The 14,431-nt window shown below is 43.3% G+C and overlaps 1 protein-coding gene across 1 annotated transcript in view; it reads right to left on the bottom strand.

The window, feature by feature from the left end:
- Window positions 1-14,431, bottom strand: part of adam11.S (ADAM metallopeptidase domain 11 S homeolog) — a 36,262-nt gene that overhangs the window by 9,945 nt on the left and 11,886 nt on the right. Inside the window, exons 4-12 of the mRNA XM_018238076.2 lie at window positions 13,379-13,442; window positions 11,177-11,271; window positions 9,976-10,036; window positions 8,439-8,490; window positions 6,087-6,139; window positions 5,870-5,944; window positions 5,184-5,255; window positions 1,343-1,509; window positions 233-317 (exon numbers count right to left, since the gene is read on the bottom strand). Of these exons, the coding sequence (XP_018093565.1) occupies window positions 233-317; window positions 1,343-1,509; window positions 5,184-5,255; window positions 5,870-5,944; window positions 6,087-6,139; window positions 8,439-8,490; window positions 9,976-10,036; window positions 11,177-11,271; window positions 13,379-13,442 (724 nt within the window). The remainder of the gene's footprint in view (window positions 1-232; window positions 318-1,342; window positions 1,510-5,183; window positions 5,256-5,869; window positions 5,945-6,086; window positions 6,140-8,438; window positions 8,491-9,975; window positions 10,037-11,176; window positions 11,272-13,378; window positions 13,443-14,431) is intronic.

Raw genomic sequence — 14,431 nt, 5'->3', positions numbered from 1 at the left:
ACACTTTTTCAGCAGCAAAGAGTACAGGGTCTACCCGGGTCCAGAAACCCATAACCCACGTTTTTATTGATCTAGTGCAGTTAGGAGAATAACAACAAGCATCTGATTGGTTGCTGTGTTCTGTTGTAGTCGGGGGGAAGATTGTCCATGATGCTATATAAGGCTCTTACCCTTGAAGAAGTTTGTATAATAGGAACAGGCTTTAGGGAGAAGGTTTATATTCAAGACTCACCTCATTCACGCCACCACCATGGGTTTGAGAGCAGATGCCGCCGAAATAAGCTGCCCCACTGCGACTGTTCTTAAAAGTGCGTCCTCTAAAGGGAAACGAAAATAAATAGTGATGAGGGAATCTGTCCTGTTTCCTCGGAATGGGAGTCAAAAATTTTTACGCTCAACAATTTTTCTCACTCCAAATACATTAAAGGCAATGGTCGTTTCCTTATGGCGACTTTTTTATCCTAATGCATTAAACTCAATGACCATTTTTTCTTATGGCGACTTTTTTGTCCAAATGTCAATGGGCTTTTTTTTTCTTATCGTGACTTTTGTCATAATGCATTAAAGTCAATGGCCGTTTTTTCTCATGGCAACTTTTTTTTGGGTGAATCCATGGCTGGCAAATAAATTCACTCAACACTGAAATTAAAGTCTATATAAAAAATGGGTAAGAAAGTGATACATACGTGGATTTATGCCAATGATAAGTAAAACAGGTTAAAGATCCCATGTAGGAGCATATGTGATAAATTTAGGGTGCGATTAAATTATTCATGAAGTAGCTCTAATGCTCATTTAAGAAGGACATGCAATAAATCCATGGGCTTCCTTTAAATATATATGTAATGTAGAACTTATCTTTTTTACAGGATGCCTGGTTTGGCCTATATTGCTTGTTCCATTTGGGAAAATGCCCTTTGCTGTCCATCGTTGATAGATAATGGGGGTTGTACAATAAGAAGTCCAGAGATTGAGCAGATCTGGTTGCAATCCATAAGATAGCAGCAGTTACTAGTCTGGAGTCTGGTTAAATAATGAAATTAAATGTTTCTCCTGTGATCATATTCAGAAATAATGGGAGGAATATAATAATGAGTGGCAGATGGGAGTTCTATTGATCCATAGAAAGTCATGCTTACATGGAATATGGTAGAAAGCTTGACCAGCCTCTCTGAAAGTCCCTTCAACACATGGCATGTTGCTAGAACTTTGGCAAATGTAGTATTTGATGGGATTATATATTCAGTAGATCCCTAGTTTCAAGCTGGGACCAGGTATCTCATAGGCAGTCTCTTGTTAAATGAGTTATATAAGAAGGTGCAGCTAACCCAATAAGACTCACGAGAAGAGGTGAGTGGTGTCGCTATGCTCCGGGATTTTGGCTCTCCGGTACCTCATGAATTCATCCAAAACCTGCAGGGGATCCTCACTCCCAGTTATCTTGTCTGTAGACGTCCAGGTTTCCATGCCAACCAGCACAATCCGGGTGTTTAGTTGTTCTCTAAAAATCTAAGGGGATTGGGCGTGAAAAATGTATAAGGGCAGGGAAAGAAGGGAAGCAGATATGGGAAGAGGGTAATGATTAGGGACATGGCAAGGTAAAAGGGATTGGGGCGCAAGCTGCTGATAATCCAACAGTTATACAGGGAACTCATGAGTATCACTCATGTATTATAAGGGATAATGTACCCCCTACTGTAAATGATAAGGATATTAGAAGTCACTGAGGGGTTGTTCTGTGACCATATAAAGGCACAAGACTGCAGGCTGAGTTATACAGGGAACTCTGAGTATCACTCATGTATTATAAGGGATAATGTACCCCCTACTGTAAATGATAAGGATATTAGAAGTCACTGAGGGGTTGTTCTGTGACCATATAAAGGCACAAGGCTGCAGGCTGAGTTATACAGGGAACTCTGAGTATCACTCATGTATTATAAGGATAATGTACCCCTACTGTAAATGATAAGGATATTAGAAGTCACTGAGGGTTGTTCTGTGACCATATAAAGGCACAAGACTGCAGGCTGAGTTATACAGGGAACGCTGAGTATCACTCATGTATTATAAGGGATAATGTACCCCCTACTGTAAATGATAAGGATATTAGAATTCACTGAGGGGTTGTTCTGTGACCATTTAAAGGCACAAGGCTGCAGGCTGAGTTATACAGGGAACTCTGAGTATCACTCATGTATTATAAGGGATAATGTACCCCCTATTGTAAATGATAAGGATATTAGAAGTCACTGAGGGGTTGTTCTGTGACCATATAAAGGCACAAGGCTGCAGGCTGAGTTATACAGGGAACTCTGAGTATCACTCATGTATTATAAGGGATAATGTACCCCCTACTGTAAATGATAAGGATATTAGAAGTCACTGAGGGGTTGTTCTGTGACCATTTAAAGGCACAAGGCTGCAGGCTGAGTTATACAGGGAACTCTGAGTATCACTCATGTATTATAAGGGATAATGTACCCCCTATTGTAAATGATAAGGATATTAGAAGTCACTGAGGGGTTGAGTTCGGGATTAGGATAAAAAAAATAAGTACAGGTGAGTTCTTCATCTCACATTTGCCTGCAGTTCAGCCCTTTTTTCATGGCAAGGAAATGCAGGGAACTATCACAGACCGCTGACCATGTTAATGAGTGGGAGTGTGACACACGGGCACATTACTTGCCAAAAAAACTCCCCTCATCTCTGCTGGAATTGCTTCTTTGTGCTTTGCTCAGTGGTAATTCCCATTAATCATAACATATGAGCTTTCCTGTGCCTTCCTTCAGTCCAGTGCAAAGAGCAGTAATGGTCCCATCTGCTTCCCTTGCCATTATTGCTTTATGGCATAGACCCCCTCCCACCTCACACGCCATTAGCCAACACACTCAGATCAATACGTTTAATTAACCTGCTTACTAGCACTGAGCCTTCTCGTAAGTGGTGTCAGAGCCGGTGAAGAAGTAGCCGTCACGTTAGTCAAATTAGGGATTATTTTTTAACCCACACATACTTCACTGACGTTTCTTCTTCCAGTCCAGGATGAAAGTAAGGATTCTCTGGCTGAACACAAGGCTTGACTTAGTATACGGCCTGAGAATGAATTTGCTCTGAGCCCCCAGATTCAAAAAAATGCATTATCTTGAAACCTATTATGCAGACATCTGTATTTATTCCACTGGCATCGAGACTTTCCAAAATATTTCTATTAAAAATGTTGTACCCCTCTATAATAATACCCTTGATAAAAAAAGAACTTCATGAGTGATACTCAGAGTTCCCTGTATAACTCAGCCTGCAGCCTTGTGTCTTTATATGGTCACATAAACCCTCATTGGCTTCTAATATCCTTATCATTTACAGTAGGGGGTACATTATCCCTTATAATACATGAGTGATACTCAGAGTTCCCTGTATAACTCAGCCTGCAGCCTTGTGCCTTTATATGGTCACAGAACAACCCTCAGTGACTTCTAATATCCTTATCATTTACAGTAGGGGGTACATTATCCCTTATAATACATGAGTGATACTCAGAGTTCCCTGTATAACTCAGCCTGCAGCCTTGTGCCTTTATATGGTCACAGAACAACCCCTCAGTGACTTCTAATATCCTTATCATTTACAGTAGGGGTACATTATCCCTTATAATACATGAGTAATACTCAGAGTTCCCTGTATAACTCAGCCTGCAGCCTTGTGCCTTTATATGGTCACAGAACCCCTCAGTGATTTCTAATATCCTTATCATTTACAGTAGGGGGTACATTACCCCTTATAATACATGAGTGATACTCAGAGTTCCCTGTATAACTCAGCCTGCAGCCTTGTGCCTTTATATGGTCACAGAACAACCCCTCAGTGACTTCTAATATCCTTATCATTTACAGTGGGGGGTACATTATCCCTTATAATACATGAGTGATACTCAGAGTTCCCTGTATAACTCAGCCTGCAGCCTTGTGTCTTTATATGGTCACAGAACAACCCTCAGTGACTTCTAATATCCTTATCATTTACAGTAGGGGGTACATTATCCCTTATAATACATGAGTGATACTCAGAGTTCCCTGTATAACTCAGCCTGCAGCCTTGTGCCTTTATATGGTCACAGAACAACCCCTCAGTGACTTCTAATATCCTTATCATTTACAGTAGGGGGTACATTATCCCTTATAATACATGAGTGATACTCAGAGTTCCCTGTATAACTCAGCCTGCAGCCTTGTGCCTTTATATGGTCACAGAACAACCCCTCAGTGACTTCTAATATCCTTATCATTTACAGTAGGGGGTACATTATCCCTTATAATACATGAGTAATACTCAGAGTTCCCTGTATAACTCAGCCTGCAGCCTTGTGCCTTTATATGGTCACAGAACCCCTCAGTGATTTCTAATATCCTTATCATTTACAGTAGGGGGTACATTACCCCTTATAATACATGAGTGATACTCAGAGTTCCCTGTATAACTCAGCCTGCAGCCTTGTGCCTTTATATGGTCACAGAACAACCCCTCAGTGACTTCTAATATCCTTATCATTTACAGTGGGGGGTACATTATCCTTATAATACATGAGTGATACTCAGAGTTCCCTGTATAACTCAGCCTGCAGCCTTGTGTCTTTATATGGTCACAGAACAACCCCTCAGTGACTTCTAATATCCTTATCATTTACAGTAGGGGTACATTATCCCTTATAATACATGAGTGATACTCAGAGTTCCCTGTATAACTCAGCCTGCAGCCTTGTGCCTTTATATGGTCACAGAACAACCCCTCAGTGACTTCTAATATCCTTATCATTTACAGTAGGGGGTACATTATCCCTTATAATACATGAGTGATACTCAGAGTTCCCTGTATAACTCAGCCTGCAGCCTTGTGCCTTTATATGGTCACAGAACCCCTCAGTGACTTCTAATATCCTTATCATTTACAGTAGGGGGTACATTATCCCTTATAATACATGAGTGATACTCAGAGTTCCCTGTATAACTCAGCCTGCAGCCTTGTGCCTTTATATGTTCACAAAACTTCTCAGTTACATCTAATATCCTTCTAATATCAATAAAGTAGGGTGTAAAGCATCCAGTCTATATTTATATCAGCAATTCAGCACTAATGTCTCTCCAGAATGGAGAAGGAACAGCAAAGCACCCTAGTGGGATACTTACAACATCAGCTAAATTCACCACTGACTTGGCGAAGCTACTGGTCAGAACCACAGACTGGCGCTGCTGATCAAACTGGCCCAGGAAAAGGAGTAAATAAGAATATCAGGCATTTGATTTATACAGATGATTTATACAGATACATTTAGACACTCGGATATATATTCCTTATATAGTATGTGCTAAACTACAACAGGGCATTACCAACAGCAACCAATTAGCAATTACTTCAGCAATCAGACATTTAGAAAAAGAAGGATCTGACAATAGTTATATGATTACAAAGGAATTTACTCCAACATGGAGTGGAACTGTTTGGGGGCGATGAAAGCGCAATTCTAGAGGCCCAGAAAGAAAACATTATTAGGGCTCTTACTCACGAGCGGTTGTAGCTGCGCTCCCCTGGGTTCCGTTTTTCTGCGCAGGAATAGACGCATTAAATTTTTTCCAATGGGGCTGTACTCACACATGTGCGTGTAGGCACCAAACACAGGAAAAATGCAGCATTTTGCGTCTCAACCTGCGTTCGGCGCCTACACGTGCCTGTGTGAGTACAGCCCCATTGGAAAAAATGTAATGCGTCTATTCCTGCGCTCCCCTGCGGCTGAACGCAGAAAAACGGAACGCAGGGGAGCGCAGCTACAACCGCTCGTGAGTAAGAGCCCTTAGCTATACAAGGTGAGACTCACCAAATATCGGTCATTCACCACCATGAGTTCAACATATTTGGTTTCAGTCAGAGCTGAGTGTGATGTCCGACGAACCTGAGAATAGAAAGGTACAGCCTTAATTATACATTTCCCACGGCGCTGTCTTTATTGGGGAGCAAAGAGAAGTATATGCCCTGCCCATTAGCATTGGTACAGAACTGTACATACACACACACTCCAATCAAATTACACCAACCTGTCTTTTCCTCCGTATTTTGGAGCCTGGAAGAATCGTGTGATGTTCACAGTCTGGAGAAAGAGAATTTCAAATCAATATAATGTATAAACAAGTAGTTATATATGTGTATTAATGTTGCATGTATAAATATAACATGTGAGCCACACACAGTGCTTCCAGTGTAATCTTAAAGGGTCACTGTCCTGATTTTTATGAGGTCGTTTTTATTTCTAAATGACACTGCAAATAATTCACTCTACAATATAAAATGTCATTCCTGAACCAGCAAGTGTATTTAGTTGTAATATTGGTGTGTAGGTGCATCTCGGGTCATTTTGCCTGGTCATGTGATTTCAGAAAGAGCCAGCACTTTAGGATGGAACTGCTTTCTGGCAGGCTGTTGTTTCTCCTACTCAATGTAACTGAATGTGTCTCAGTGGGACCTGGATTTTACTATTGAGTGCTGTTCTTAGATCTACCAGGCAGCTGTTATCTTGTGTTAGGGAGCTGTTATCTGGTTACCTTCCCATTGTTCTTTTGTTTGGCTGCTGGGGGGGGAAAGGGAGGGGGTGATATCACTCCAACTTGCAGTACAGCAGTAAAGAGAGACTGAAGTTTATCAGAGCACAAGTCACATGACTGTGGGCAGCAGGGAAACTGACAATATGTCTAGCCCCATGTCAGATTTCAAAATTAAATGTAAAAAGAAACTGTTTGCTCTTTTGAGAAAAGGATTTCAGTGTAGAATTCTGCTGGAGCAGCACTATTAACTGATGCTTTTTGAAAAAAAACATTTATTTCTCATGACAGTATCCCTTTAACTCCTTATCTAACCTGCCCTGTTTTATGCATCCATGCTAGTCTCATCTGTTTTATGTCTCTGTCCTATTGTGGTTCTCCAGTCTTATCTGAATTTAGGTCTTGTGCCGTCAATACAGCCTGTCCAAGAACCTGGAGCCTGCTCTATCCTATCTTGTCACTCTAATTTCATGCCTGGTGCAATCTAAACTGTCCTGTCCAATGCATCGAACCTAACTTTTTCTATCTTGTAACTAATCTCTAGCCTGTTCTGTCTCATCCTTCTAACCTACCTTACCTATCTTGTGCTTCCAACCTAACCTGAACTATCTTCTAACCCAGTGACCCCCAACCTGTGACTCCTGAGCAACATGTTGTCTCCCACCCCTTTAGATGTTGCTGCCAGTGGCCTCAAGCAGGTTCTTATTTTTGAATTTGTGGCATTAGGGCAAGCTTTGGTTTCATTAAAACCAGGTGTACAGCCAAACAGAACCTCCCGTGGGGATCACATAGGGGCCACCAGTAGCAAATCACAGCCCATATTTGGCACCCCAAGGAATTTTCTGTGTGTTTATATCTAGTATAGGTCAATCTAAAAACAACTGGACTTGCTGAGTAATCAATGAAGACGTTTCACTACTCATCCGAGCAGCTTCTTCAGTTCAACTGACTGGTGTGGGAAGTTCTCGGCATATAAACTCTTCCACTAATCCATTTACAATGGCACATTGTAACTCTTCAAAGAGTGTGTGTTTATGTTGCTCTCCAACTTTTCTTTCATTTGAATCGGGGTAAACAAGGTTGGGGACAACCTGATCTAACCAGTCCTTCCTTGTGCCTTGACCATTTCTGCCCTTGTCTTGCTACAAAATAGGTTTCTTGCAACTCCAATTTTCCTTTCTTTCAGTGATATTGTTAGGATAGAATGGCCTGAAATGGTCTGAAACTCAACACATCTTATCTCCCTAAACCTTGAACACAGTGCTATTCAGCCTTATACATATAATTTCTCATTCTGCATCTTTGAAGGCTGGACTAAAATGAACATGGTGATATCATAAATAGAGGTCTATGGGGCCACAGAAATGTGTTTGGAGGGGGTCACATCTGAACCAAGGGCCTCCAATCTGACAGTTCTATTTCGGCAGAAAAAATCTATTAGTGGTAAGAGATCCTATCATCGGAAAAATCAATGAGCAGCATTTACACTTAGGAAATCTGCAAATGTCTTTCTGTGGAGTCAGATAACACCACACTGGGCATGATGTATACTGTAAACGCTAATAGACGATCTTAGGTGTAATTAAGCAACCGTGTTTGCAATTAACAGCAATTAGCACTTTGGTACCCAAACTTTCTCATATAACATGTGAAAAACCACAAGCGGCAAAGATAATATCCGTCATAAAGTCAACGGCCGGGTTTTTAAATGTAAGGTCTAACCCTGACCCCGTGAAAATAATAAATATATGTATAGAAACGTTGTTATTTGACGTCTCACAAACTAACACGGTATTTAGCACCCAGGTGTCACCAACACCTTTCCCCCAACTGTAGTTATTATGTGAGTACCTGGCTCTGAGCATTTCTTTATTCGGTCAATAACATGAGGCCATTTTTCTGTCTGAAAGAAAGACGTAATACATGTAAACATATTGTAAGGCTTGTATAGTTATTTGTTCTTCTTAGAAACCCATGATTATCATTATCAGCATCATTATATATATATATATATATATATATTATTATTATTATTATTATACATGTATTTATATAGCGCCAAAATATTGCGTAGCACTGTAAAGTAAATGTGATTATACAACTACATCACATGAATTACATATATAGAATATATGGAGTAACAAATATCACAATCAATACAGGTACAAAGAGGTGAGGAAGGCCCTATGCATAGGCATACAGTCTAAAGGGAAGGGAGTAATACACAAGGTGTGGGAGTGGGCAAGATCGAATTAAGTGGGTGAGAAATGTGGTATTGTATGTGGTGTTGCGTTTGGTAGTTAAGCAGAGTGAGGGGAGGCTTCTCGAAAGAAGTGCGTTTTCAGAGATTTTTTGAAAGCAGAAAGGTTGGGAGAAAGCATGTGAGGAGGTAATGAGAGAAGAGTTGAGTAGCAGGTCAGTAGAGGAGAGTAGTAAGCGAGTGGGTGAGTATATAGAGATGAGTTCAGAGATGTAGGGTGGGGCAGAGTTATGAAGTGCTTTGAAAGTCAGTGTCATTAATTTGAATTTGATTCTGAAAGGTAACGGAAGCCAGTGCAGGGATTGACAGATATATATATATTATATATATATATATAAATCCGAACAAATCCAAAGGTTGCCGGCACTCACGATTAAGAAAGGCCTTGGGAGGCCGAAATGTTAGTCGCATGCAATACATCTTCTTACTTTTTATAAGTCCTGTGAGCAGGACCGCCATCAGAAATCGCAGGGCCCATACTGGGCCCCTGGGCTGCACCCACCGCAAGCCCACCTACAAGTCCGCCCTCCCCACCCCAGGTCCGCCCCCCACCACACAGTAAAAAAAACAAAAAAAATATTGGTGGCTAGGGTTCCCACATGTTAATAAAAATAAAAAGATATTGGTGGTCAGGGCCCCCATAAAAAAACATTTGTGGCCAGGCCCCCCCATTAAAAAATATTGGTGGCTAGGTCCCCACATGAGAAAAAATACTTGGTGGCCAGCCCCCCCCCACACATTATGAGAAAATTGGTGACCAGGGCCCCTTTAATGTCCATGGCTTCCCGAAGTCAGCAGCTCTCAGAAAGATGGGGACCCGGCTAATCAAGTAAGTGTGGCGTGGCCGGGCCCGCTTACCCTCAGGGCCCCCTACAACTCTCCCCCTGTGCCCCCTGATGGCTGCCCTGCCTGTGAGTGCGGATCTTCTTGCAGTAGTTTTTTATATAAATAGATATATATATATATATATATAGCACCAACATATTCTGCAGTACTTGAAAAACATATGAAATATTCCTTAGGCAGAACAATACATTGTACAGTATCTACCTCCAACCATTTCCATATCTGTATTTCCCAATTTGTTCTGCATATGACCCTGTTCATTTTCTACGCAGATTTACTTACCGCTGTGCTCTGTTCCAAAGGATATATTGTATATTTGTAAACTCCGTCAGAAAAAGCGCCACTGAAAGTACACAAAACAACTCGAAATGAGTTTTTCCTGTTTTGTCTGGGCATTCACTTGCTAGAATTGCTGGAAAACCAAGTGAAACCATGGGAAAATGGTTCCCCCAAAGCCATGAATTATGAGAGAAACTGGAACACTATCAACTCAACTTATAAAAAACACAAAGGGGGACATTCACTAAGATGTGTAATTGCGCCAGCGTCCGATTTGCAGCACTTTGCCAGGCGTATTTTCGCCAGCGCTACGCAAATTCACTAAAATCCGAAGTTGCGCTCAGGGGTAGCGTAAGGTTGCGAAGTTGCCCTAGTGTTAATTCGCCAAGCAAAGCGAAGTTACGCTAGCGATGGTTAATTTGCATATGGCGCCAAATTCAAGTTAAAATGGAGGTATATGTAGCATCATTACACAAGCCTGGGAAACCTTCAAAACATCAAATAAAATTGTTATTTTGCCCTACACATGTGCCCATTGTATAGTTAAGTTGCCATGAGTTAGGAAATGTAGGGGGGAAGGAGGGGAGCCCCAAAAAAAATTTCGATCTTTTTCAGCCTATCACCCATAAAAAAATGAAAAAACGCCAGCGTTTTTTGGGACTTAGAAAATTTTTTAACTTTTTTTGAAGCAATCCCTATCTACTCTATTGCGCTTCACCTGGTCTGAGGTGGCGAAGGAAGTCTGGCGTAAAAGGTAGCGTTCAGAATCATTCGCGCGTCAGTGAATTTGCGTAGTTACGTCTGTTGCGCAAATTCGCCAGGCGTAAGGGTGCGAAGTAACACTAGCGAATTTACGCCAGCGTTCGTTAGTGAATCGGCGAATTAACGTACATGCCCAAAATGCCTGGCGAATTCACGCTAGCGTTAGGCGCTTCGGCGTTTAGTGAATTTGCCCCAGAGAATCTGGGGTCATATAGGTGAACCAGGGACATACTTAATGGCCTTAGCTTCCAAAATATGCCATACTGTGGTTATTTGGATAGGGTCTGAGAGTCTTTTGAATTCCGAATAATGGACCATCAGTGCCTTTCACGTTGTGACTGATTTGAGAGACAGAGTATATTTTCTCTGATCCTTCTCACTTTATGTTCAAGAATTTGTACCAACAGACATGCTGGCATAGAAATGAATGGGAGATTCTTACCTGAGACCGTTGCAAGTGCAAATAGCAGCCCACGAATCCTCTGCCCCTCGCAATTTTCCCTGATAATAACAGTGATTGCCAGATGTTCCACCAGTCTGTAAAGATATGAGGGAAAGGATAAGCCGAGGTACCTAATTTTACCTCCAAAAACTGGGAAAGCTTATTCACTCGAGTATAAGCCGAGGGTGAGAAATGCAGCTGCTTCTGGTAAGTTTCTTGAGGGTTTCTGCTCCCATTGGAGGTGCCGGCGTCTCATTTTTGGATGCCGGCGACCATTCTTGGACGCCAGCGAATATTCTTGGAGACTATTCTTGGACGCGGCGACTATTCTTAGGCGTCGTCGACTATTCTTAAGGTGGCCATACACGGATAGATCCGCTCGTTGGCGATGTCGCCAAACGAGCGGATCTCCCTCCGATATGCCCACCTTGAGGTGGGCAATATCGGGCAGATCCGATCGTGGGCCCTAGGGCCCAACGATCGGATCCTAGCATTCACAAACGGACGGTCGGATCGCGGGACCGCATCAACTAACAGATGCGGCCGCGATCCGACGGGGTTTTTAAACCCATCCGATCGAGATCTGGCCGACTTTCGGCCAGATCTCGATCGGGGAAGCCCGTCGGGGGCCCCCATACACGGGCCAATAAGCTGCCGACACGGTCTGTCGGCAGCTTTTATCGGCCCGTGTATGGCCACCTTTAGACGCCGACGACCGTTTATGCGCTTGACCCGAGTATTAGCCGAGGTCGAGTTTTTCAGCATATTTTGGTGGCCGAAAAACTCGGCTTATACTCGAGTATATACGGTATTTACTTTTTGTCCAGAACTATTACTATATTACTATCCGTTACAGCTTTAGTTTTAATATATCCGTAACAGTGTTATTATCTAGATGCCAAAAAGGTCACATGCAACCAGAATATCTGAAAGTCTCTGCCTCCTCTTGTCTATTTACATGGCATGGAATAAAAATACATGAATTCTTATTTAACCTCGGGGCATTCTCTATGAGTGGGAATAAGCCTTTATACTGTTTTGCCAATTCTTCTGCTCCAGTTATAAAGCCGGAACTATTATGTAATAGAAAGCAAGTGCTACGTATGGATCGTCTGTATGAATGGCAGGGCCTGTATGAGTGTAGCACATGTTGTCACAACTCTGGGGTAGGTGATTCTGCTTCTAACCTTCAGTGTGTCCTTTGGACCATCTGAAATTAGAGTTCAGTTGTGGTCAGGACCGCCATCAGAAATCGCAGGGCCCCATACGACAAAATTTCCTGGGCCCCCTGGGCTTAGGGTTGCCACCTTTTATAATTTTTTTTACCGGCTGCTGGGGGCGGGGCCTTAAAAGGGGCGGGACGTGATGTCAAAAGGGGCGGGGCCACGCGACGGAGACCCGCGGACGCTAGAAGAGGCAAAGAAAAAGGTAAGTTGCAGGGGATTGGGGGCAGGCCGAGGGCTCCTTTTGATCGTATTACAAATTTACCGGCTGCTACATTGCCGGTAAATTTGTAATACCGGCCCCGGCCTTGGCAGGTATTTTACCAGCTAGGCCGGTAAAATACCGGCTGGGTGGCAACCCTACCTGGGCTGCACCCACCGCAAGCCCCACCTACAGGTCCGCCCTCCCCACCCACACAGGTCCGCCCCCCACCACACAGTAAAAAAACAAAAAGAATATTGGTGGCTAGGGTTCCCACATGTTAATAAAAAATAAAAAGATATTGGTGGTCAGGGCCCCCCATAAAAAAACATTTGTGGCCAGGGCCCCCCCATTAAAAAATATTGGTGGCTAGGACCCCACATGAGAAAAGAAAAATTGGTGGCCAAGGCCCACCCCCACATTATGAGAAAATTGGTGGCCAGGGCCCCTTAAACGTCCATGCCTTCCCAAAGTCAGCAGCTTTCAGAAAGATGGGGGGCCCGGCTAATCAAGTAAGTGTGGCGTGGCAGGGCCCCCCTTACCCTAGGGCCCCCTACAACTCCCCCCTGTCCCCCCTGATGGCTGCCCTGGTTGTGGTTGCTGCAGACATGAGAGTGATTTAGGGCCCTGGTGCCTATGGTTGTGCGTGTTATGATTTAGGTGCAGAGCACAGCATTATGCACTAAAGCTAGTCACCAAAATGTAGGTCACAGATCTGACTGTATCTAATTTACTAACACACTTTTCTGGTGATGGGTGTGAAACAGGAATACTCACCAGCACGGGAGAATTATTGTCCTCGCCATAGTGCCGCTCCACATACTTCGATGATAGAAGGTGACTGCAAATGTGACAAAATATCGATTAGAAACATATTATTCCCTGGCTGAATGACATTAAAGCTGAAGGAAAGGTCTTCTAACTTGTTAGGTACCCCCAAGTGATCGCATGTACTTACTGGTGCAGTTTTCTTCTGATAAGAGCACTGGCTCAGGGTTTCAGATAAGTAAATGCGATTACTTGGGGGTGTCTAACTTTTGGCGAGTTTCTCAACTGTTGTATATACAAATAAGAAACTCGCCTTAGGCGGCAGCAGGCTGCAAGTTAGCAGGGGTGGCAAAAAAGCAGCTCCTGGTAACTTTGGGAGATGAAATTTTGAATTTAGGCTCTGCTAGTGCAAAGAGTGCAATTTACTCTCCACGCTACAGATGCAGCACCACTACACCCGCTCCGGCGCTGGACATGGTATGCATAGGGTTGCCACCTTTTAAATAAATTTTCACCGGCAGGTGGAGGGGTGGGGTTAAAAGGGTGGCTTGTGACGCTAAAGGGGGCGGGGCCGCGACGCACTATTGGCTGGACAGGTCGTGATGTCAAAGGGGGCGGAGCCAAACATGCACATTTGCCAAGAAGCCCTGGAAAAAAAGGTTCGTTTTGAGCAGGCTGGGGCAGGCCACGGGCTTTTTTTAGGTGTATTACAAATTTACCGGCAGCTACATTGCCGGTAAATTTGTAATACCGGCCCCGGCCTTTGCTGGTGTTTTCCCAGCTAGGCCGGTAAATTTGTAATACGATCAAAAGGAGCCCTCGGCCTGCCCCCAATCCCCTGCAACTTACCTTTTTTTTTTCCTCTTCTAGCGTCTGCGGGTCTCCGTCGCGTGGCCCCGCCCCCTTTGACATCACGTCCCGCCCCTTTTGAGGCCCCACCCCCAGCAGCCGGTAAATTTTTTTATAAAAGGTGGCAACCCTAGTGGCAACACTAGGTATGCATGGGGGCAGCATCAGAAAGGCCGCCTCGAGGTGGCAAGGAGCCCTGAAACACCCCTTTGT

The sequence above is a fragment of the Xenopus laevis genome, chromosome 9_10S (assembly GCF_017654675.1).
Source record: "Xenopus laevis strain J_2021 chromosome 9_10S, Xenopus_laevis_v10.1, whole genome shotgun sequence".
Taxonomy (NCBI): Eukaryota; Metazoa; Chordata; class Amphibia; order Anura; family Pipidae; genus Xenopus; species Xenopus laevis.
Note: the sequence above shows the minus strand (reverse complement) of the source record. Positions and strands in the feature narration are given on the sequence as shown.